The 25,513-nt window shown below is 54.6% G+C and overlaps 1 protein-coding gene across 2 annotated transcripts in view; it reads right to left on the bottom strand.

Annotated features, from left to right (window-relative positions):
* Positions 1-25,513, bottom strand: part of WIZ (WIZ zinc finger) — a 52,977-nt gene that overhangs the window by 14,424 nt on the left and 13,040 nt on the right. The window contains exons 2-4 of one of the 2 annotated variants that reach the window (XM_050914415.1): positions 10,388-10,448; positions 5,280-7,816; positions 4,697-5,062 (exon numbers count right to left, since the gene is read on the bottom strand). In XM_050914415.1, the coding sequence (XP_050770372.1) occupies positions 4,697-5,062; positions 5,280-7,816; positions 10,388-10,448 (2,964 nt within the window). The remainder of the gene's footprint in view (positions 1-4,696; positions 5,063-5,279; positions 7,817-10,387; positions 10,449-25,513) is intronic. The other variant, XM_050914414.1, reaches the window with a different exon arrangement.

The following is a 25,513-nucleotide window of genomic DNA, read 5'->3' as shown; positions in this document are numbered from 1 at the left end:
ACGCTCTTAGATAGAGGGTTTAACTTTTAGGTTGCCCTGTGTGGAGTCAGGAGTTGGGCTTGATGATCCTCGTGGGACTCTTCAACCCCGGAGATCCTAAGAATGTTTCTGAATATTTTGCTTTACAAGAGGGAGAAGAGACTCTTCAGCCAAGGCAGGACCTCAGGCATGGTAGGGGCAAGCCCCACTTCTGAGTCCTCATCTGGGGGCTCCACAGCAGCAAGCGGCAGACAGAGCAGTCGGGGAAATCATTCCCTGAGCCCAGGTCATTCAACCGACCCTCTCCCCCCTCCGAAAAACCCACGCTGCATCGGCTGCCCTCCAGCAGGAAAGACTCTACGTGGGGTGGAAGGGCAACCAGCAAATGCACGTTTGCTCTCTTCCTGGATGAAACATCACTATCGCTGCACGGGAGCAGAGCGAGAGGAGAAATCTAGGTCGAGCAGAAGACCTCGCAGTTTGGGACAGTAAGGGAGATCACGGGGAGTTAAATCCGGGGGAGAAAAAAAAAAAAACCCGAGAAGAACAACAGAGGATGATGGTGCCCAGCCTGTGAAAGCTGTCTGGGGGACAGAGCAAGGTGAGGCGGGCTATGAGGAAGGAGAGCCGCGAGCCGTTTTGAGGAGGATGCGATTGCCTAACGCTTCCCCACGCCTGCCAAGAAGCGCCACGTGTTCTCCGAGGTGGCTGCCAATAGGTTCGGAGCCAGGAGATACACAAACAGCGACGCTAACGAGCCAAGCCGGGCTTTAAGGAGGCGGTTGCGGCAGCAGGACACACCTTTCCCCGTCACAACGTACAGGGAAAGCCACCGCTGAGTGCAGGGACCTGCTTGGAGAAGCCACCGACTCCACAGGGACGGCTGGGGACAGCTCAGGAGCCAGCGTTCCCGCAGAAAAGAGTGGGGAAAAAAGTTTTCAGACTTTTAAGCTGTTCAAAAATCGAACCAGAGTGAATGTTGCAACCCCCGCTACGTCACAGCCCATCCTGGGATGGGCAGGAGCCAAGAAAACCCTCCTGCTCTCCGCAGCCGGGACGTGTCCGACGTCGAGCGCGGCACTTCAGGGAGGGCTCAGACATACCGGGGAGGGGATCGCGAACGATCGAAGGTCTAAAATCAGGTTCGAAAAGGGGAGATGGAAAGATCTGAGTCTACAGAAGAGCATAAACCGTTGTCTTTGCTTATTCTGAATAAAATGAACAGTAACGGATTTAGATACTAAAAATACCAAAGACCCCATCGGCTTTCGACGGGTGAGGGCTGGTGACGGCAGCGTGGGTGCCGAGGGCGGTGGTGGAGTCTCCACCTGAGCCCGGAGCAGCCAGGTTCAGGTTGGTTTAGGTACCGTGGACTTGCCTGGAAGCAATGGAAGGGAACAGGTAACCTCTGAGATCCTCCCGGTATCTCAAAACATCCTGTTTTTGCCACACACGCTCCCATCTAAACAACCAGCGCAGCCAAGTTCAAGTTCTCGCCGCAGACCCAAACACCTACTTCCTCCCTTTGACTTTTAGTTTTGCTTAAAGAGGGGGGTTTTTTTTTTGTTTGTTTTTAAACAAGCAGCCAAGGGTATGACACCAGCAAGAGAGCGAGTTGTGTGTTAAACCCACAGCCCTTTCCCAACACCGCTCTTCATTCCTTCTTCGCTTCCCACCTCCAAGCAGCTCCGGGAAGGGAGACTTCACCCCACAAGGACCGAGATGCTCAGGTCTTGTGGTGATTTGGTTACGAGCCCAAGAACGAAAAGCACCGCCACGCTCATCAAATCAATCTCCCGGCACCCGGAGCCGAATCCTCCGCCATCGTTTCCCACTGCAGCCTCGTTAGAAACCACGAACCGCAACCGGCGCAGAAAACGGTTCACGAAACGCTCCACGAGAAGGGGATTTCTCCCTGCCTGCCCCCACGATGGAGGGTTTCAGTTAAAGGTCTACCGATATTCTTAGCTCTTAAGAGCTCGAGAGGCATCTTGCGATGCCAGCAGAGACCTTCTGGCAGTTCACGCGTCTGGAAGCGGCGAGGAAGGAAGCAGGAAGCGGTTCGCGGAGAGCTGCCTGCAGACGCCGAGCTGCGACATCGTCCCGAGGCGCGAGCAACGTCGCTGCTCCCACGGCACGGCGCTGCCGGCACCTCGACACGGAGCCACCGGCGGAGATGCCACCAGGTCTGGTGCGGTGCCACCGCTGACTTTGCACGAGATCCTCCGGCTATTCTAACTTGCTAACGGCCTTTATCTCGTTCACGTTGCTTAAAACCCTCTATAAATTACGGAATTAGCACAAAACGCGAGCAGGACGTTAACGCTAAGCAGGTGCCCTTAAGGCAGCTCCTCGCTCCAGCCTGGGAGCAGCGGTCGAGGCTTTAGCACGGCTGCAAAGACCCACGCAGAAGCGGGCAGCTCACTCGAGCTCTCACACATCTCACGAGCGATTTGAAGAGACACGGGGACAAGAAGGCTTCAAAAAAGAAAAAAAAATAATGGCTCAAATCCTCCCGGCTACGATTCAGCATCTCCCATCTCTAAACCCGCTTCAATGTTTGCTCAGCTGCTTCCCCGCAGCCGTACCCGGAGCAAGAGTTAAACAAATATTGCAACGCAACGGGTGCCGCTTCGTTCTTAAATCGGTTGCGACAGATCCTTTCAGCACGAAGCCAGAGCGCCCCGAAAGCGTCGTTTCGGGCTGCAAGCAAAACAAGGAGGGTTTCGACTCACGGCGAGTCGGCTCCTCGAGCTCGGGAGCATTGTTAAGAGACTTCAGGCTTGGATTTAAATACAAAAGCCGTCCACCGATCGCTATCTCCGCCTGATGCGCTGTGCGTGCTTTGGTTACACAACAGGTCGCTGGGCCGGGGATTTTTAAGCTTTCCAAATTTACCCATTTTCTCAGCATTGTCCCCCAAAGACACGACTCGTAAGGGAATAGGGAGCACGCAAGTTTAAATCCAGGAGCGCAGCTTAAAGGGGCGTTTGAGCTCTCGCTCTCGTGCAGGTCACGCTCGCCCTCCGCTCATCCCACGTGTCCGTCCTCAACCTCATCTGGGTTTAAATACAACCCCGAAGCAGATCAAAATCAAGCTCTAATTCAACTACTTTTACCTAGAAGGACAATTCTCGACCCGATTTCTCCCACCAAACACCCACCAGCATTTCAAGGCAACTGGAGATGGACGCAGCAAGGAGCAGACGTTCCCAGCCCTGGGCCAACGTCACATGCTGAAAAAAAAAAACCCACTTGAGTGACGTTGCCCGAAGCGATAAGGCAAGATCGTATTTCAAGACGTGACCCATTTGGGTTTGGTTTTTTTTTTTTTCCTAAAACTTCACATCGGGGACATTTGATACGAGATCCGCCGTGTTAAGAACTGCATTAACCTCTTCTCCCGACGAGCGGTTCTTACCGAAGGGTGGCCACGCTCCCGAGATACTTTCCACCCTTCTTAACTACGAAATACCTAAGCTCTAGTTTTTAAAAACAGCGGCGCTATCTATAACGGCTTGTGCCAGTGAATTCTGGGCACCGGGAAGACCTAAAAATTGCCGAGCGATAGTCGCAGTCAGCAGAAGCATCCAGCCGCTGGCAGCAGAAACCCAGCTGAGCCCTCCAAAACGCCTCTCGTTGGCATCAACCACCACCCCGGGCTGGTAGCTATTCGTCCTCCAAGGTTTGCCATGCCAAGAAAAGAAAAAAAAAAAAAAAAAGAGTTTGGGTTTGTTCATATTTTAATTTGTGTTCGTTACGCTCAAGACTCGTTCCAAAGAGCGGCCCAGGCATGTGGAGCAGTCTGGAGAGCCGAGATTAACAGGCTCTTTGATATTTCAATTAAAGACAGATAGCTTCTCGCCGCAGGGATGTATCTGCCACAGGATGAGGCCGAGCGGAACCTCACGAGAAGCTGCTTCAAGGACTTCAAGATGCTGCCAGAAGCACCAGGTGTCAGTAGGTGGTTGTTTTTCTGAATGCACGAGCAAGTTTTTAGTCTTTGGAAGAATGGTACCTTGCAAAGTTTTTGGTGCAAACTTAGTTTTTTGGAGCCTTGCAAGGGAAACCTGGAAGCTGTGGACGGGCTCTGCTCCGGAATAGATAATCTGATAGTTTGGAGCTCCGCTGACGGAGGGGGACCAGCTCAGACCCAAATCCGTTTGGGAAGGACCCTTTACGCTTCTCCCCGCGGTAACATAACACCTACGGAAAATAAGCAGCTGAGGGGTGAACACAGATCCCCGGACCAGAGGTCGCATCCTGCCTCCAGCCTGGACCAGTACACCAGCGACCACGCTCTTCTCCTTCCCTCCAGCCACGCTCTTGCCCCACGATTTGCGAAGCTTTAGGGGTTTCCCCGACGGAAACCTCGTTCCTAAACACGACGTTTTTCAAATGACAAAGCCCGAACGTCCGAAGCACAGCTCCCCGGTGGGATGCGACCCCGCCATCCACCCCTCAAGAGACCGCGCTGCCTGGCTCTTTCATCCGCCGGCATCTCCATCCGTCTGCCCCCAAACCAGCATCAGATTTCACAGGACACAGAGCGTCAACAACGGAGACGGATAAATCAACACCAGGTTACGCCGATTAAACCCTTCCCTGTAAATAACGCCCCCCCCCCCCCTCCAGCAAGGCTCTGTTAAGCGAGATGCGACGGTTTGGGGTTATCAAAAGGGTTTCTGGCTTGCATGGGGCATTCGGGGACGCTTACCGTCTCTGTAGGACTGCAGGGACTCATCTCCCCAGGACGGGGGGAACGGGGACAGAGGAGACCGCGGAATGCTGCACTCGGACATGGGGGTCATGCTCTTGCGAGGCACGAAGCCGTGAGCTTCCCTCTCTCGGCTCGGGGACGAGGGCTCCGCTCCCATCGCCGCTTGCAGCATCGGATGCTCCGATGAGTTGGCCAACAGCTCTTTGAGGATGTTAATGGGCGAGATGGTGAGTTCCCAGTTGGTAATACCAAAGTCTCTCAGGTGGGCTCTGGCGTGGCTGGAGAGACCCGCTCGCGTGTCGAAACCGGCCCCGCAGAATTCGCATCGCATCAGGCTGAAAGTACTCGGGTCGAAGTTTGCAACTGCGGAAAGAAGGACAGAGAGTCAGCAACGTCGCTAAAACCCCTGGATCGGGCCTCCGAGGGAGAGGGTTTATTGCACCTGAGACAACCGCGTGCCATCGGTTGTGCCGCGGCCACCACGGTTCAGGTTGACCATACGTACCCAATTCTCGGTGGGAGGAGAAAACCCCACCGATTAAAACAAGAAAATAGAAAGCACGGTGAATTGAATACATACTACCTTTTTTCTTCTTCTTTTGGAAGGAAAATTTTTGCTCAATAGCTTTCACTTCTTCCGCTGAGATGAAATGACGGACGTTGTAGCTCACCCCCACCCTGTTGAGGTGGCCTCTCACGTGGTTCGCCAGCCCGATCCCGTTGTGAAACCTATCTGGGCAGTAGGGACATTTCCTCTCCTCGTTCTTCAGCATGGGTGAGTCGGAGTCCAAGAGGTCATCAAGCTCCAGAGGACCCTCCAGAGGAGCGTCCAACAGGAACATATCCAAGGGAAGGGGCTCTTCCATCATGAATTCCCGGGAAGGGAGCGTCGTTTTCTTCTTGAACGGCTTCCCCCGGGGCCGCTTCGTCGCCTTAGGGTGCAGGTTCACCTCCTCCAGAAGGACAATGGGAACCATCTTCCGCAACTGCTGCTGCTGCTCCTCCGAAGCTATCGAAGAGTCCGTGGCTTTCAAGGTGTCTCTGAACGTCCTCTTGAGGTCCAAGGCAGCTTGAGGGATGGTGACGGGTTTGATGCCTCTGTTCTCGCTCAAATCGATTTCTGTGCTTACGGAGATCTCCTCTTCCATGCTCCCAGCGTCGTTGGCCAACATCCACTTGTGCCTGAGCTCCTCCAGCCCCATCGGGTGGCTCCTGAGACCGTCACCTTCTCCTTCAAGGTGCTGAGCTGCTGCTTTTTTTTTCAGCTGCTGCAGAGCAAACTGGGAATAAGCCTTCGCGGAGGAAAAACCAGACAAGCCCGGGTTTTTGTGCGGGGCAGCGTACGGAGCCGCTTTCCTGGCATGAAACCCTGATGCCTGGTAGTCCTTTTTACTAGCCCCGTTGCTTTTGTCGAGCCTCGGGTGAGTTAGGGCAAAACCGTGGACAGCTTCGTAATGCGATGTGCTTTCTCGGTGAGGCGGAGGGAAAAGCCGGTCTGCTTTGCCGAAATAATCCGTCTCTGCAAACCGGCCTGGCCTGGCCGGGCTGTAGGCATCTCTGCTAGTTCCCGGTTGATTGGGATCATCTTCGTACACCTCCGTGTCCCAGGAGAGGTGGGAATGAGCGTATTTCATGTGCTCCTTGAGGATGTTCTCGTTGGGGGCCGGGAAGCTGCAGAGCATACAGGTGCTGAGCCCTTTGCCGCTGCCGTGAGGTGGTACCTGCATCTGCAGGGACATGTGTTCATTTGGTTTGAAGTGTTTGTAGATGCCGTGCACGGGGCTATCCCGTATTTCTCCGCTGCCCGCGCTTCCAAAGAGATTCATGTTCTTTGCCCCTTGGTCCTTCCTCTCCTTGACGTGCATCTTGGCGTGCTGGACAAAGATCTTGGAGGAGTTTGTGCCAAAGACACACTTGGGGCATTGCAGCCGGGCTTCCCGGCCTTCGTCTGGAAACTCGTTCAACTTCTGGATCTCTTCGATAATTTTTTCCCTAGATTCTTGGTGGAGCCTTTTGTGCTGCTCCAGAGACGTGGGGTCTCCAAAGGCCCACCCGCACTCGTTGCAGCAGAATTGACACTGCCCTCCCAAAGCATCTCTGTCTTGGTCCCTCCCTGGTCCGCGATTATGCTGAAGCATGTGATCCATCAAATGTTCCTTCTTCTTGAAGTAAATGCTGCACTCGATGCAGGTGTACACCGTAGGGTCCTCCTCCGGACCCAGCTCCTCTTTCCCCTGCTCCTCCAACAAGACGCTGCACACGTAGGGCCTCATCTCGATGTCGTAGGAACTGCAGGGAGCATCCAGAGACATCAACGGGATCCGCTCCACCGAGTCTTCGGCATTTACCGTCCAGGACTGTTTGCCAACGGCGAGGTCTGCGCCGAGCTGAAGACCCGGCTTCTGGATTGTCCACTCGGCCGCGTTGAGCGGGTTGATCTCGCCCAAGTTCGAGTCGACCATCAGCCCCTTCCTGTGGGACGAGGAGCTCTCCAGGGATTTGGACTTGCCGAGGACAGGGTTTAGCGTTTTTCTGAACACCGTCGGAGTCAGCGGAGGAGGCACTTCACGCACGGCCTGTCCCCGAAAGGGCAAGTTGGTTGCTACATCTGTCGGCTTGCTTATGTCTTTGTAGTGAGGACTTGGGCTTTTGTTGGGTCTAGAAATCCAATCGACCCTCTGGATTCCCCTCTTGCTTTTATCTAAGTGCTCTTTGCTGAGGCCTTCAAGTTGCTTTGGTTCATTTTTAAGATATTTCTCTTCCCCGCCGCCGACCGATGCCCCCGCGCAAGGGCTGGGCGTCTCTGCTGCCGCCTTGCCGCCGTCCAGGTCCTCGGAGTCGCTCTCCAGTTGCTCAGGATCCACCTGCACAGTATTTACAACCTGGGGCTCCACGGCGAACGTCGACTCCTTTACGCACCGCGTGTCCTTCGAGTCCTTCAAGCCAGAGAGTCTCTCTAAAGTGCTTTCTTCTCTCCCATCGCCCGCTCTCGTCTCCAGGGCGGAGGCGTCCCAGGTCACGCTGCCGGACACGGTCATGTTTCGCAGGTCTAGGGAGCTCCTGGCATCCGTTCTGTACAAAGTCTTCTTGAACTCCAAATGCTCTTCATTCGTGGAGCTGTAAATAAGTTTTGAGAGTTAATAACCGGTTAACGGGATAATACGAACATTTCCATTTACAAAAGGGTTGGCCTAGAACCAGAGCGAGCCTGCGTGGTGTTATGGCGTAACACAAGCTGGGGATTTCATGGTTACTTCCGTATCGCCCCAAATCTTAAAGACTTGGGACAAAAATGAGCCCATCCCTTCCCACCCTCCCTTGGCTCGAATCATTTCTGCGTCTTCTCCTGGGCTTTTCATTTTCTCCTGGCTTTTTCTCCAAGCTCGTTTCAGTGACGGCTTTATCTGCTCCCTACAGTGGCTCTTCCACGTTCATGCCAGGCACAACAGGAGCATTGGGTTCCCATCACCACGTCCCCAGTTCCTGCCTTGGGCCAGAAGTCATCTTCCCCTTGCTCCATCCCACGCTCTGCTTCTCCTTCCCTTTCCCCTCCTAACTTCTCGGGATGCTTGGACACCTTCTTGCCTCCTTTTTACCCAGCTCAAGAGGGATATTTGCTCTTAGCAGTGACAGGCCAAAGAACAGGCCAACGAGCTCTTCAAAGTTGCATAAAGATAGATTGAAGTGTCAACGTGGACCATACCGAAGGTCTCTGGGACCAAAGGATGGTTTGTCTCCACGATTAAATGAAAGTCCCTGGGTGATCCCTCTCCGCAGCAGGAGCGGGAAGTCTTTCCTCCCTGTGCGGAGACCCCAAGTCACGGTGGATCAAGGTGGTTCCTCCCCATCCTCTTCCAAACCCTCCGCCAAGGACCCCAAAGCTGGGAAGACCCCATCAAACAGCTAGAGAACATAAAAGCCTCCATAGGGTGAGCTCTACAGTGGGACTGGGTGGCCCCATGCCACCCAGATGGGTGCTGTGGGTACCACCACGGCACCAAAGACGTGTTGGGTGTTAAGAGAGGGGCCGAGCACCCCCATGGGCAGTCCCAGCCTGGTGGTTTTGAAAGCCCTACATTGGGCTTGGAGGCTTTTTTTCAGGGAAGAAGGGACATGGTGAGGGCCACGAAGGTGCAACGGAGGCACTTGATGTTCTCTGAGATGCCTCAAGGGATTGGAGGCACCTGCATGGGACCAACAGTTAGGAGACAGGACCTACAAGAGCCTCAAGCCCTTCTGCTGGGGTGGCGAGAGGCTCGGTGGGGAAGCAGAGAGCCTCAAACAGCACCAGATCCCTACATTTAGGCTTCTAAACTGGGGCCCAAGAGACCCAGGAGCCCCGACGTCCCTGATGGCAGCTTCACGGGGGTCTGGCAGATGCCGGCTCTGGGGCCGAGCAGACTCAGGGTGTCCACTGAGCTGCAGAGCAAGGCAAGACTCCTCTGCGTCCCCATCCTCGCCCTAAGGATGCCACCCAGCTTCTGTCCTCCACAGCCAGCTTCGTGCCCGGCTTCTCCCTCTACGCAGCACCCGAGGCACGGATGCACGGCCAAGAGTAGGATGCAAACCACCACATCCCAGCTCCTGCCCCCTGCTAAACCATCCCTAGGGAAGAAACCTGCCGGATCGCAGAGCCTGAGACCCGGAGAAGCCCGGTGACTCGAGACCTCATGCAAGGAGCTGCTCCAGGGCCAGCAAAACACTATCTCACGGGTCAAGTTGTGCTGCCAGGAGAACAAAGCGCCTTTGTTGGAGACAGCAGGGCTGCCAGTTCCGCACGGTTCTCGCGCTGCCTCTCTCTCTCCTTCTTTTTAAACCTATTTATTTCCAGCTTGTTCCTGGAAAAAGCCAAGCTTAGGGGCAAACCGACCCTCCCACCCCACCGCGCTCGCCCTCCCAGCTCCAAACCTTTCCCTGTTTTTACTCGAGAGAAATTACTGCGGACTGGAGGACGGGCTCGCCATTGTCTGTGGCGTGGTATCAGGGAAATGTGATTCCCATATGCACTGTAAACCCTGCAAACGTTATTAAAAATAACTCGCTAAGGAAACCGCTGGCCCAGGAAGGATCAGTCAACAGCAGATACTAAAATAAGCCTATTAAAACGTGCTGGGCATTGGTTGCATTGCTGAAGAGGCTAAGACAGAGAGCGATTCTGAGCCAGGCGTGGGTCCCCGATGCCACCAGGAGGGACAAGAACCCTTGCCCTGCACAAGCCTTGGGCTGGCACCCCAAAATCTGCCTTTTCCAGGGTGCTCAGAGTTATTTGGGACACCCCTTAGCAGCTTCAGGACACCCAACGCAACCAAATCAAGCATCCACCTCCCAGCATCTCTTTCTCTCTCTCTCTCTCGCAGCAGGGTCACCCCCAGCAGCACCGAGGGGAACCGGCACGGCTCCGAGGGGAACCGGCACGGCTCCGAGGGGTGATTTAGGGTAGGTAGAAGCAGGGTGGTTTGTTGGGAAGCAGGACAAACGAGATGAATTAGAGCAGCCAACACTGCTCTGCAGCGAGGGGACCGTGCTGGCTGGCTCCGAAGGGACCTGCTGACATCCTCGGTGGTGGGACAACCCTCTTCGGGGACAGCCAGGGAGATATTTTGGGGCTTTGTGTAACTGGAGTACCATTAGCAAGGGGAGATGAGCTCCCAGGCGCTCCCCGCTCTGCGACATCCCTTGGGAACTTACCCGAGTTCGGTCCTGTGAGCTGTGGCTGGGACGGCACCGGAGAGGGCAGGATCAGGCTCATCTGCAACAGAGAGGAAAGCTCCAAGGTCAGTGCCCAAGTGAGGCTTCTTCAACGCAATTTGCAATAAAGTGATTTTTTTTTTTTTCTTTTTTGGTGTTAAAAAAAAGCTTTCCCAGCAGATAAAACTCCCTCTGCTCCTGCTGCCCGTCCTTCCCTCCTACAGCCGGGTCCGGATTACAGGGAGGATTTCTGAGCCACACTTAAGAGGGTTTAATCCCGCGCGCAACTATTTGATGTATAATCGTTCCTGCAGCTAAGCAGTTTAACGGGAAGATGCACACACCGCTGGCCACGCTCCCGCCGCCCCTGCTCGCTGGAGAGGTATCCGGCACGGAGCCGCGGCTGAATAAGGGTTGTCTTGGTCCACCCTGCGAAGAAGACCGGTTCCCCCGGCTCTACAGACGGGGCTTACGAGCCTCCCCGGCACCGGCACGCTTCCCTGCCTTTGGACCGGCATGCAGGGCTTCTCCGGGTGCCCGAGCATCATGTGGGCTTGGAGGAGCTTTGCTTCGCTCCGGTGTTGACCGAACCCCCGGGATGGCTCCCGAGCTTAAATCACCTCCAAGCCTGCTGCGCGAGAAGATGCGAGGCAAGATTTCAGGCAGCGACGACAGGCAGGCAAATGCCTCCTGAAGATCTGCAGGGTCTGCTGAGATATATCCGACCCAGCTACCTCCTTCCTCAAGAGTAGGAAAGCCTTCGATGAAGACGTCTGGGATGGAACCTACCTGGCCCAGAGGCTCCGTCAGCCAGGGCTGAGCTCAGGGCAGGACACGGGGGATCTCGCTCCTCGTGCCGGATCCCCCCCATCCTGGTCCGGCCACGCGTTGCCTGTCCCAGCTGTATGGAAAGCAAGGACTCACTTGTTATTACAGGTGAGGCTGGGAGCTTGGGGAAGCCAAGGCGTAGCTGGGTGAATCCACGTTGTTTCCTGCTGCAAACCAGCCCCAGGCAAGCAAGCTTGCTGCTGGGACAAGGAACTGTCCCACGTCCCCGCTCCCATCATCATCATCATCATCTTGGGTAATGGGATGCCCAGCAGCCCGGCCCCAGGCAAGCAAGCTTGCTGCTGCGACAAGAAATTGTCCCATGTCCCTGCTCCCATCATCATCATCATCATCATCTTGGGTCATGGGCAACCCAGCCCCAGGCAAGCAAGCTTGATGCTAGGATAAGGAATTGTCCCGCATCCTTGCTTCCATCGTCATCATCTTGGATCATGGGATGCCCAGCAGCCCAAGAGTTGCCTGAACCTCACCGGCACAGTGGAAATAACCAGGAGGCCATGGGAAGGAGGTGTCCACAGCTTGACGGAGGGTGCAGACCTGCCACAGACCATGCCTGGGGCTCATGGAGAAAAGAAACGTGCAAGGAGCAGCTCAGCCTCCACCACGCACCGTCCAACAAGCCAGAGAGCCTTTAATGTTGAACGCAAAGATGAGAGAGAGCAGGATCAAGCTGCACGTCCTGGGAAGGAAACGGGGAGCATTTTGGAAACACACGGCCAAGGAGATGGGTTTTGCTACAACGGTCTGCGGGCTCAGCCTGTGAGAGCCTCTACAGCCCAAACTGACCTCCGTCCCCTCCGGGATGGATGCAGCTGCTCACAGTTTGCATTTATTCTATGGATTACTGGTTATGTGCTGTAAAACCAGGAGGAAAGTGGTATTCCGGCCACCACGCTGGTTATGGAGATGGAGGAGGCAGGGCAGGACCTGCCCCAAAAGTAGAGGAGGGACGTGAAAAGCCAAGGTTGGCTTCCCATCCTTCTGACATCTTAGGTGAGCCACCTTAGAGGCGAGAATTTTAAGGCTGAGCATCTCCCAACGTGTAGGTCTCATCCAGAGATGATGGGGTTGGAACTCTTTCATCTAGGTGCAGAGCTGGGACCACGCACATCGCTGGGGTTTATTCGGCATCGGCGCTGTCAGAGCCTGTCCGGAGAGGTGGCAGCATCCCTGGCTCCCAAATCAGGTCCTTTTGGCTTCAAAATCGTTTCGGAAAAGGCCGGCGGGATCCAGGGCCAAGCTGCCGAGGTCACGGGAGACCGGCAGCATTCATTCAGGAAAGCCTGAGTCACCAACCGGCCAGGGTGGGAATGCCAGGGGAAAGGACGGGGAAAAAACCCAACCCTCCCAAATCGACAGATTTTAAAACACTTCCATAAATCCCCAGCGCGTGGATGGAGGGGGGTAGAGAGCACCAATTGCCGAGAAAGGACGGTGGCAGGAGCCTTCCAGGGACTCTTTTGTTCTCCGGAGCTCCAGCACAGCTCCTATTTTTAGAAACTGTCTCCTTTAGAGGAAAACACGCGGTGATTTATCTTTCTCCTGATGAGCACGTAACTGCACTCCCTGCGAATCCTGGTTTCTTGGAAACAGCGAGAGATGAGGGAGTTTAATGTCTTGGACTTAGGAGGCTCAAATTTACCCTCTATGGTAATCCAGCAAGAGCTGCTCCTCTAACCACAGGAGTGTGGCTGCAGCTTCTCCCAAGAGAGCACGGCAAATCTGAATTCATTTTTGAGCTCACAGTCTCTCCTCCAAGAGGTCAAACACCCTCGTATCGGGGCCACGGGTCTCTCCTCTCTGTTTTTTCCTCTATCCCAAGAGTTAAAGCAACCCGGCCAGGACATCAAGCCACTTTCAAAAAAAATCGAGCCATCGCATGAGCCCATGGCCAAAACACACATAAAAGTCCGAGATAAGGGAAAAACTCATGAATTTCCCAGTACTGGAGCAGTTACGCGGAGACCGGGAACTCTCCTAGACGCGGCAGACCCGGCTCTAGACAAATTCGGCAATGGTTAATTACATAACACGTTTCAAAGGTCGCGGATTGAGAAATACCAACATCTCCAGAAGAGCCGGAAGAGCCCCAGCTCATCGAGGCCATCACGGTCAGGGTTGATAAACAGAGGTTAATGGCATGCTCGAGAGGCTCAATCACGTATCAGGGTGCAAAAATTTTGCCTAAACCTTCACCGCCACCCCAAAAATCACCAGGATGCACCTTGAGGTGCTTTTCCACGTCACCGCTCTTCATACAACAGATGCTTCCTACACAAAGGATCTGGTTTATTTTGTACCAGAGCTACTCGACACATATTTTAAGACTAACGACACACCAAATGGTAGCTGTGATAATTAGCAAGGTTGCCCTGCGCGTCGGAGTCACAGAGGTGTTGATAGATCCAACGGCCAACGAAGCGAGCCCAGTGAAGGTCCCCAGCCATCGGGGACTGGAGGACGTGAGGGATGAAGACAGGCTGGGGGAGTTGGGCTCGTTCTCCTTCAAGATGAGAGCGTGAAGGTGCTGCCTACAGCCACTAATTGCAGGGTGTAGAGAAGATGAAGCCAAGCTCCTCCTGGACACATGCAACGAGAGGACAAGAAAGTCACAACATGGGGAACTCCTCCCTGTGGGAGTGGGACAGCTCCGGGACAGGCCAGAGGTGTGGAGGATCTCCATCCTTGGAGATGCTCAATACTCAACTTGATGAGGCTTGAGCAACCTAACTTTGAAGTTGGCTGTGCTTTGAGCACAGGGGTGGGATGAAGACCTCTGGAGGGTCCTTCCAACCTCAATTATTCTGTGATTTTAGGATCAAAAGCCCAAAGAAGTTCAAGAGCCTAAAGGAAAGAGGTCTTTTGGATGGTGATTTCCATTAAGACCCTAGACCACCTTGAAACAGGGAGAGGATCTCTCTTCTGAAGAGTTCAGCCAGAAAACTATATTCTCCTGAAAGCTTCCTACCCAGCTCCCAAGAGGTGTCTAGTGACAGTTTAAAAGAGCACAAAGGAGTGAAGATTTAAAGAAAACTCTAAAATACTATTATTTCCCAAACTTCAAACTGTGTAAGGCTGCATCCCCTGAATACAACAGAAGCTCTCCCTTCCACACAATCCTCCAAGATGGGAGGAAGGACGCCTACCTGACCTCCACGTGCTTTCTGCATCTTGTATCTCAGCGATAAAGGATGAGGAGGGAGACTCAGCTCCGACTCGGGCTCTCCAGCAGCTCCCAGATGAGCTGGGTTCCCACTGCAGAAGGACCGGCACTTCCAAAAGACATCGGTCTGAGGATAGGATGAACCAGTCTCCGGTCAAGGGAGGAAAAAAAGAGGCTCCTCCAGAAGGTGAGGACTTGGTTAGGACCAGAACTGGACTCTTCAAAAATCAAAAATTAAGCAATTTGGACAGGAATTTGCAATATCACTTTTCGAAGCAATCTGAGGGTTTCCAAGAATCCCCAAACGAGGTGATCACCTCCAAAAAGCCCGCACTGAGCCTACACACGCTGTCCCAGGCTTTGGTTTTTTCCAGCTATCTAAACGAACTGGAAAAAAAAAAAAAGAGGCAAAAAGAGATATTTTAGCTCCTCTACAGCCAGGCTGAGAGACCTTGCCATTTGAGCAATGGTATTAGGCAAGGGGTGAGTTATTGCATCACCTTTTGAGTAACGCAAAATGTCGCAAGGCATGATTTAGCTCTGGAATTAAAGACTAGCTCCTACTTCAGGCTCACGCTTTAATCTTGGGTGTTTAATTTGAGAGCAAAAGGTACCAGAAGAATTGTTCATTGGCACCAGGAACTGATACAGCTTCTGCATATTGTAAATAACGCGGGGGGAAAAAAAAAAAATTTGGCTCGACACACGGCCTTTCGTGGTCCAAAAACACAAGAGCAACCGGCAGTGCCGAAAAAACCAAGAGACGGACCTGCACAGTGGGATTACTGCTTGATAGCAGTGGGAAAACACCGTGTCCCCATGCTGGGGTGGTACCAGAGCCAAGCAGCGGCCAGGCGAGCAGCTGGGTGTTCACCGGCGTGCTACCACCCAACCCAGCCACGGGGATTTCTGCCGCATTGGATGGTGCAGATTTGGGTTTGTTACCAGCGCAATGAGGAACCCCACGCTGGAAATGTTCAGTCACCCAGGACTATAAGATGGCCAAAAAATGGGGGGCAGTTTCCAGCCCCCAGCACCGTAGGAGCTATTTAGCTCCCCAAAAGCTCGCTGGAAATGCAGGGAAGCAGGAGCTTCATTTCCCACATTCCAGCGCATCTCCAAATCCATCCCACGGCCCCAAACTTAGCTCTTCCAGCCCAAAGCAGCTGTGCAAGACCACCTCTCCAAGGCCACGTCCATGCTGGCAGAGCCACAGCAGATCCAACCCAAGCTGGGTTTGTGCTTGCAGTGCAAACAGCGGCGTTCGGCGGGCAAAGGTGCCGTCAGCGCTTTTGCTCGGCGATCCTGACATCCCCCGGCATGAGTGTGTGGCTCCGGGATGAGCGTGGGCGACAGGAGAAGCAAAACACGGAGATCCTGCAAAAGAGGGTGCAACCGGCAGCTCTTTCCTCTCCAACCCACTCTAAATAGGGCCAACAGCTCCCACGCGAAGGCAGGGCTTTGCATGAGCACCACGAGACGCTCCACGGCAGAGCTTTTCCCTTGCACAACAGAAGACGACCGCCTGCACCCCGGCATCCTCCCGTCCACCGAGAGCACCTGGATGAGCAACCTGGGTGCTCTGCATGCGTCAGGCTCAGCCTGGAGCTGTTTGGGTGGCCACTCATGCCAGATTCAAGCTCTTCAATGGTATTCCTGCCCCAAATCCCCAGGGCAGACACTACTCCTCCGTCCCAAGCAAGCACGGAGCGATGCTGGGCTCAACAGCCACTCTCCAGCAGAAATAATTTCACCCACGGTCTCACGCGAGCGTCCAAACGCTCTCCCTGGAGCCACACAAGATGATCGCGTTCTCTGACCCTTTGCTGTGGCTTGCCAGAAGCAAGCCGGCGATTTTGCTCATGCTCCTGAATACAGATGAGCTGGCGCGAGGACAGGCTTTGCTGCAGGAGGGCTTGGCCGGAGACACAAACTTCACGTTTCCTCTTGAAAATGGGCACGTTTGGGGTTGGTTTTCCTGCACGTAGCTCTGGGTCCTGCTCCGATGAAAGCTCTCGGCCGTTTGTAGATAGAAACGAGAGACATTTCTTTCTCCTTTGCGCTGCGTGGCAGTTCAGGGCAGTATTTAAGGACGCTCCTAAGCCTGCAGGCAGGTGACCTTGAGGACAGGAACTCTTCAAAGCACGGCGTGCTGGCAGCACATCGCGTCTCATCTGACTCGGGCTTAGCCGGCTGCTGACAGAGCTGGGGATGGTGCCGTTGTGTTCACGCAACACAGACAGCTCCACGTTTGCTTCTGCTTGGGCTTCCCGGGAGCGGCGTGGGTCCTTTCACCCCTCCGCAGGCACAGGGTGCTGGAAGTTCATGTATTTAAGGGCTGGAAACACCCAGGGTTGTGCAACCAGCATCCAGGTGCTGATATTTCTGCTGCTGGACTTTGCACAGGCAGGAAAAGACACCGCAAAGGGCCCAAGCGATGGCAGACCACGACGAGCGGAGCAGATAAACACTTAGGTACCCGACGTGTCTGCTCTAGTCCCAAGAGATGAATGCTGCAGGCTCGCACGCAAGGGGATCAGCTTGTCGCAGCGGGATTAATAACCCACCATTGGGAGCTGCTCGTGTTTTAACCCACGCTCTGGCCTGGGAGGAGTTGCCTAGGTTGGGACTTTGCTCAGCTCGGGGCAGCGGCTGGACGCGGGAGCTTGGAGGACTCCGTATCATCGCTGCGAGGGGGGTGAAGCAGACTCTGCTGATGAAAGAACGATGTCCAGCCCCGTAACGGGGTGAAAAACCCAATGCAGGGGTAAGAGCATCCTGAAGCGATGTGGCTCGGTGCTCCCCAGCCAAAGGATCCCACGTTTTTAATTGCACTGGTGCTACCTTCCATCAAATTATTCACCCATCGACTCACCAAGGCCACACCGAGCTGTAGTAAGCCTGGTACGAGCAGAACCATCCTTACGAGGTCCCTCTGGCTCCTTGAGCTGCTTAGCAATGCTGGAGATGACCCAAACAGAGGAGGCAGGACTGTGCAGGCAGAGTACAGGCAGCATGAATACAGATCAGCTCCAAAACCATGGCAAATGGTGCTCTGAGCGCTGGCAGCCGTGGTGCCATCTGTCCTGCTGGCACCACGCGTCCTGGTCATCCCTTGCGCCAGCTCGGCTCTTTTTTTGAGCCGTTTCAGTGGAGAAGTACTGGAAGAAATGGGATTGGGCTCAAAAACAAGGACTGCAGATACCTCCGGGGAGGGACAGAGCCGGCTGCCAGAGGAGCGGGTCAAAGCTCTTCCCTTCCATGACCTGATGCTTATCTCAACACGGTGACTCATGCGGGATCTCTTCACCAAGAGAGGCTGGGCGCAAGGCATCCAAAAGGCATTTGGGAGGCCGGGGATCGGCACGATTCCCGTCCTTCGGTCTCCTCCTTGGGTTCGTTTTGTATGTGGGGACGGAGGGTGGCCCCCCAGAGACACCGTGGCACCTCCATCCTTAGAGATCTTCCAGGCTGGACAACCTGCTCTTGCTTTGGCTTTAGCCCTCCAACCCAAATCCCCCTTTCTGCCCAAAAAGATGTTGAGGCTAAACAAGCAGCACCCCAAATACTTTTTCCCCAGCTTCATAAAGGCTTCGCGCTTGCTGCTCTCTGCCTGTTCCCAGTATTAATCCAGGCACGAACAACCAAACCATCTCCCAATAACTGAACTTCAAGGGGTAGCAGTCTTCAGTGGGGGCTCAGAGACCTCCCAAAGCCTTGCTAAGGCAGAAGATAAAGCGATTTTGGTGCAGAAGGAGCCAAAACCTCCTGCTTTTCGCTTCAGCAAGTCCTTGGCCCGTGCCTGATTTGGGGAGCCAAAAAAAAAAAAAAAAAAAAAAAAAAAATCCCTGTTTCCATCCTCGAAGTGATCGCCCCACTTGGGGCTTGGGAAGCCCCAGCAGCATGGGAGCATCATCTGAAACGGCAGCGTGGGAAGGGGCTGGGGGGCCACAAAGCGATTCTGAGAGGCCGGAGGAGCAGGTCTGGATGGTGGATGGGTCAGGGACCGGCTCTCCTCGCTGCCCAACCCGGAGGACAGGCACAACCTCTGGGTCCCACCAAGTCCAAAGAGCTCTTAGCAAGAGAAACCACCCCACCAGGAACGCCAGAGCAGGAGACAAGGACCTCCAGGCACTACCAAAACCAGCAACACCCCAACATCAGCATTACTAGAAAATTTTAAGACAACTGTGAGCCACGGAGCAAGGACAAACATGCAGACATTTCCCATAGGAGAAGACCACGGAAACCACGTCAGCTCCAGGCCGAAGCCATCCTGCGTTCCCCATCCACCAGCCACACGCAGTGATGGCTGCGGGTCTCAACAGGCACAAGGAAACCTTGAAGCAACCAGTGAGCGCCCGTCCTTCCCGATGGATGGGCTTTGGGGCAAGCACCGGTCTCCCCTCCGGCTCCCACCTCCCCTAAAATCAAGCCCATGGGGTTCCACCCTCCTTTCGCACGGGAGAGGGATGAACATCCCTCCACCAGGTTCCCTTCGATTCCATCCACCAAGTCCCCTCTTTGGTTTCTAGATGAAAAATAGGATTTGCTTTCACCCTGCCTGGACACCGCAGACCCCAAAAACCCACGCGAGACTGTGGGCGCATGGCCCCGCGTCCTACCATGCGCTCGGTGACGAGTGGGTCCCTCTTGCCTCCGTCACCGGCAGCGCTCCGGGGTTATCCTGTCCCCGCTATCGCAACCGGTTCTCCCTTGAGCAGTTAGAAAGGCAACGCCTGCTCAGGAAGTGGTCTCTGCAGCAGACGGAGGTGGGGAACGGCACTGCTGCAAGGGGAGGGTACTGGATGTGCTGACTCAGCATCCTAGCAAGCTCCGGCTCATCCCGGCGACCCGGCAGGTCAGAACAAGGCATGCAAGAGCCCCCCGGCTCCTTTCCGGCATCCCGCTTGGGCAGCGAGGCCAAGCGATGCACCATGGACCCGGAAAAAACGCTGAACAGTTCCAACCCCACCAGCACCCATTTTCCACGGAGGGTTTCCTGATGCCACCAGCCCTGGTCTTCCTTCGCTCGGCTCTCGCCGTGCAGGATTTCCCTGCCATTGCTGTCACACCCAAGCTTAACTCTTCCCCTTCAAATGCGGACCCGGCACCCTGGCTGTCTCTCGGCTCAGCTGTGCCTGGGCACGCTCCATCCAGCGGCTCCGGAGTTCGTTCTTGCCGGTCCGGACAGATCGGTGCGTGTTGCATCCATACAAAAACCCACTCGAACCTCTCTGGATGAGACCTCTGCATTATTGAGCAAGCCCCAGGTTGCTCTGTGTGCCATCCCGGGTGCCGAGCAGATGTTTCACGGGATGCAATATCTTCACCGTGTGCTCGGCGGCCGCGTTTCTCGCTCCTCCGATGCAAAACTCGGAGGTTTGGCACCAACCCGCCACTTACGCTCAAGTCAAGCACTTCTCCTCCCAGCGCTGATCACCGATAAGAGCAACAACCCTCCTGCTGAAACACACCGTTCCCCACGCACGAGCTCATCATCCTCCAAGAGATCCTGGTGGTTTGGCTCAGGGGAAATAAAGAATCACCCAAGAGATCCTCGTGTCTGACTCAGAAATAAAGAATCACCCATCTACCGCCGCTGTCGATTCTCAAGACGGCACCCAAGTTTTCACACCGTGAGGGCAGGGGTCCCGCAGGGACAGCTGGGTTTAAGCAAACAGCTCACACTGGAGAGAAAAAAAAAAAAAAAAAACAAAACTAAACTAAACTAAGCCAGCGCCTGTTGGCTCGTGCGCACAGGCTCGCGTTCAAGCTGCCCGAGTCAGCAGACCTCAGGAAGCTTTGCGCGCTTCTGGAAGACGGAGCCGTAGGAAGCATGACACATCTCGAGACGCTGGCTCCGCTCCCCGGGATGTTTACGGTCAGCAAGAGCTTGCCACGATTTCACAGACTTCGCATAAACATCTGGATGAAGGACTCTATCGAGGCTCAACCAGAGATGCTGTCCCGGCGTGGGGCCGGTGAGCGCCACGTTACACCCAAGCCGGAGGAGCAGGACCTCAACGTGGACATGCAGGAGAGCCGGTAGCTTCAGGCACCCGTTCCACCGCGAGCACCGGCACATCTCCATCGGAGAGAAGAGCGGCGTGGCGTGACTCGCTCGCCCACCAAAGCCACTCCGCCGAAGACCCCGTCTTGCTGTTGAGCTCCGATCGAGGAAGAAAAAGATGAAGCGCCTCATCTCACCAGTCAACAAGGGCTGGAGAAGTCCCACCGGGGTGGAAAAGAGATGTTAAGTGTCTGGATGGGAACCACACCGCAGCTTCGAACGCTTCCCTTTGGCTCTCCCAGGACAGCACGGTCCCTCCAGCCCTTGTAGGAGTTGCCAGGGCTGCCCAAGGGTGGCCAGAAGAAGACGTTAAATTTGTATCTCCCAAACTTCCACCGTTTGGGCATTGTCATCTTCTCAGAAACAGCTGCGTAGCAACACACGGTTTCTTTTCCAAGAAAGAGGCCAACCTGCAGGTCTGCGAGCCAAAGAGCAGAGCCAGGAGAGGACGAGCCATCTGCCTGGAGGAAGGGCCGCACCCTTCCATGACCAACGGAGCCGGGAGACGTCCCCGCAGCAGCCCAGGGACCTCGGGGGGAGGGTCTCCACCGTGGTTTTGGCCACTGCAACCCAACAACGAGGGCTTGTGAGGGCTTTGGAGACCAAGTGGGACCAACCTACTCAAGGTAGAGAAGGAGAAGCATCACAGCAACGTAAAACCCAGCAGGACCCATGAACGCAGAGGAAGATCTAGAGAAGATCATGAAGGCCACTGGAAAAAAACATCTATGGGGGCAAAGACTCAACCGAGAAGGAAGCATCGAGGGGTTGCACTAAAGAGTCTCCTGGAGAGCCCGAGCAGCCGCCAGCGATGTCCCATACCTGCTCCTGACCCCGAACAAGGGTGTGTTAGAAAGGTCCCCGATGCAGAGGAGAGCCAGGCAGCAGCACCCCGAGCGAAAATGATGGAGATATTGTGCTGAAAAAGCCAGGGGTAATCCCAGGAATCGGAAGAGAGACAGGGATGATCGACCGCAACGGGATGGGAAGCTCATTAGCTGAATGACGGACGACCTGCTGCACTCAGCGATCACATGGGAGCTGTGAGTCACCAACGGTGTGGTTGGGGGGGGGGGGGGGGGGAAACAAACCACCAAAAAAATAGAAGAAGAAAAAAAAAAAAAAAAAAAATCTAGCTGTGGTTTGCAACCTGCAGTTCACGGACGACTTCGAAAGGCAGCGGAGAAAAGCCAGCCCGCTGTCAGCAGCTTGAACTCGCTCCGCAGGCATCCGCTCCCTGCTGGAAAACCTCTGGCAAAAGTAACGAGGCGGAAAAACCCCCCGTTTCTCCTCGAAACGCTGCGCGCGACGGGTCAAGGAGTCCGTGCTGAGACCCCACGCGGGGGTTTCATCGCTGGTATACGAGTGAGATTAACCGAAACCGAAACAGGTGTGAGGAAGGGCTACCACGGGGAAAACCAGCTCTTCTGCTGCGAGCAGACGAACAGCGTGGCTTGTTTAGCTTGGCACGGCCGAGAGGGAACCCGACACTTTCCCAGCGAGGAGTTTTGCTCTTATTTCCAGCCTCCTCGCGCTCCCCGGCCAGAGGACACGAGTTATACTTGGGTTTTCTCAGCTCTTGGGGTATTTGCAGAGCCCAGGGGGGGATGCGCTGGAGCCGTGCCCCGCTCCCAGCCCCTGCGTGGGGGGGATGCAGAGCCCAGACCCATCGCAAAAGCTCCAGGCGCCACGAGGCAAAGCTTTTGGGCTGTGTTTCCTCCAAGAGAAAAGCAAAAGCTGGTGGTACGAGCCCGATAGTCAGGGTTGAGGACTTGCTCTCAGGCTTGAGGGCTTGCTCCCAGGCTCCAGAGTGATACAGACTTCCCAGGATACTCCAAACACTCGCGTGATTTTGGGCTCCGGCGGTATTTCCGAGGCTCCCACAGAACCGGGATAAGACCGTGGGGCAAGGGCAGACACTCAGTGCCCCAACCCTGGGGCTGATCCTACGACCTGCGTCAGGTCAGGAGGACGATGCTGTTCCTTCCCCTGCCGCGCTTGGACCACGCTGCCACCTCTCAGCATCACTCGCACCAAAGATGCTCGGCCCACGGCACCTTTTGGGACAGCACCAACCCTGTTTGGCCCCAGGATGGCAATCCCAAACCCAAAACCTCCTGCTTTGAGCCCGGAAAAACCTCCGGCAAAACCTTCACATGCTTCAGAAAACAGTGCTGAGGTTTGAATGGGTTCGAGACACAACGCCAGCTCCTAAATGCTAATTGCTCTCCCGTGCCTGCTGCCTGCTTCGGGCAGGGAAGGCATTTGCTCTATGTCCATCCGCTAAAAAGACTTTTCAATCCCCCTAAGACTTTTCAACCCTCCTAAAAGATGTCTTTTTTGTAAGCTCTCCTTAACCATCCCTGCCTTGTACAGCCCTGAGCGCACCGGCACGGCACCAAGTCATCTCCCAAAGTATTTTCACATGAGCCGACGGACCTGGTGCGGACGCTCTGTAAAACCTGGCCATTCCTTTACCGCTTAAAACCTTGGGGGCTCCCCACCTGTACCCTCAAATCTGGTGGGATGGGGATTGCCCTGAGTATCGTGGATCGCTGGTCCCGCTCCGAGGGATGCTGCCCGTGGCGGGTCCTGCATCCAGCATCTGCACCGGGTTTTACAGCTCTTGCACCACGCAGCAGAAACCTCCCTCTGCAAATCAGGGTGCAAATACCTGTTTAACAGGGCGTTTTCTACCCGAGGTTGTTTCCAATTCTGCATTTCCTCCATTACCGAGCCTTTTAAAAACAAAAGGCAAGTGAGAAAGAGCACTGCCCGAGGGTGCCAGCCCTCCATTCAAGTCTTTTACCCGCAGCTAAGAGCCCAAATTGAGCCTTTTCAGAGGCGATTCCAAGCCGATCCTTGAAAACCTTTCATTTTTTTATTTCCCTTAAAGAGTTATCAGGCCTCCCAGCAAATTCATCCTCTAGATCTTGCCCTGCTCCATCCAGCTTTAAGCAAGATTTATGTGACGGGCGGCAGAAAACTTTCCTCGTCAGCAGAGGACACATCCAGCATCTAATGAAAGAACAGTTTCTCTCCAAGCTGCTTGAAAGGCATCCAGACTCTGTTGCAAGCTCATCTTGTTTGGATCCATCTCTATTAAATTTCTAGCAGATCTCGGCTGCTCCCATAAAAGTGCTAGTGTTTTTACCGGCGATGAATGCAGGCGATTCACATCGCCATCCCCTTTTTCACTCCGGGTCCCTCCAACTCCATGTCTTTCACCCTCATCAACTTTTTCCTCCATCTGCCGGCAGGTTTTGGCTTCAGCATCATTAAAACACGGTTTTAATCACCTGAAAAACAATGGCAGGGGAGCCCTGGGAAGCCACCATGAGGCTTAGCTCTTTTGTACCTGCAATATTAGCTGACGAGAAGATCCCCAAAGGTTGTTTTGGATGCTATAAGGCCATGGAGAAGACTCCTGAGGGATCTTCTTCTCGCTTTTCGTTGCTGTCAGCCTGTAACGAGCTGTCCTCTCCGATTACCGAAACCCACCGTCGGCCGTGAAGACCTGAGAACACTTATTAATCATGCTGGCGTACGTGCCGGAGCGCTCCGGAGAGCACGCGACGTTGATGGGCGAGCCTTGCCGAGCACGGATGCTTCCCCGAACCAAGCCAAGCGGTTGGATTCGGTCCTTGGCGCAAGCGCAGGCTCTCGGGGCCGCCTTGGCACGGCGTCGGGGCCAAGTGCTGGTGTTACGGAGAATCGCTGGATGGCTTCGCCTGGCAGCATCTTGCCCCCCATGTCGGGGCTGGCAGGAACGTGCCAGGCTCCAGTGATGAGGAGATGGAGCCCAAAAAGCTGCTGAGATCCTTCCTCCACTCAACCATCCTACACAGAGAAGGGCTGAGGGGTCCTAAACTCCCCAGGGAAGACCCCAGGGTGGAAAAGCAGGACTCTGGCCCCAGGATGAGCAAGAAGGGACTGGCCACCAGCAACACTTGCTGGAAAATAGAGATGAATTGAGAATATTTTCAGCCCCTACCCACTATTTGGATATCTCTGAAGGGACTGTCTGGTACAAACTGGGGAGAAACACTTTCCCCAGCTTCTCCGTCCTTAAATTAATCCTTTTTTCTACATCTGTGTGTCTTTGATGGCCAAGCCCCAGAAGTCTCTTCCCACAGATACACACATTTTCGGGAGACAGCAAGAAGAGGAAGGATTTTGACCACGCAGACAGCCCAAAACTATAGTAACGCACCAGATAACACGGTTACAAGGACAAACCAGACATGGTGCCACCAGGGAGGAAGGGAAGCAGCTGCTCAGCTCCACGTTGCACCCCAGAGACAGACTCAAGTGGGATAAGTGCCACCAGTTCTCCTACAACAAGGACACCATGCTTCCGCGGCAAGAACTTCATGTCTTAAAACCAGCTGGGTTCCCCCAAAACCACAAAGCATCAGCTCGGTTGAAACCAGTGTGTCCCAATGACACAGGGACATAGAATCTTCTGTGTTGCAAGAGTCCCACGAGGATCATCAAGCCCAACTCCTGACTCCACACAGGGCAACCTAAAAGTTAAACCCTCTATCTAAGAGCGTTCTCCAAACACTTCTTGAACACCAACAGGCTTGGGGCCATCACCTCATCCCTGGGGAGCTTCTTCCAGTGCCTGACCACCCTCTCCATGAAGATCTCTTTCCTAACGGCCAATCTGAACTTCCCTTGATGCAGCTTTAAGCCGTTCCCTCGCGTCCTACTACCAGACACCCGAGAGAAGAGATCAGCACCTCCGTCTCTGTTCCCCATCACGAGGAAGTTGTAGACAGCAATGAGGTCGCCCCTCGGTCTCCTCTTCTCTAAGCTGACCAACCCTGGTATCCTCAGCCGCTCCTCACAAGTCCTCTGCTCCTTTCACCACCTCCGTTGCCCTCCTTTGGACACGTTCTCATATTTTTATGTCCTTCTTAGATTGTGGAGCCCCAAAGCGCCCACAGGACTCAAGGTGAGGTCCCACCGAGACGTGGGACCATCACATCTTTCAACCGCTTCGCTATACTGTGCCCAATGCACCCCAGGATACGGG

The sequence above is a fragment of the Gymnogyps californianus genome, unplaced genomic scaffold (assembly GCF_018139145.2).
Source record: "Gymnogyps californianus isolate 813 unplaced genomic scaffold, ASM1813914v2 HiC_scaffold_40, whole genome shotgun sequence".
Lineage (NCBI taxonomy): Eukaryota > Metazoa > Chordata > Aves > Accipitriformes > Cathartidae > Gymnogyps > Gymnogyps californianus.
Note: the sequence above shows the minus strand (reverse complement) of the source record. Positions and strands in the feature narration are given on the sequence as shown.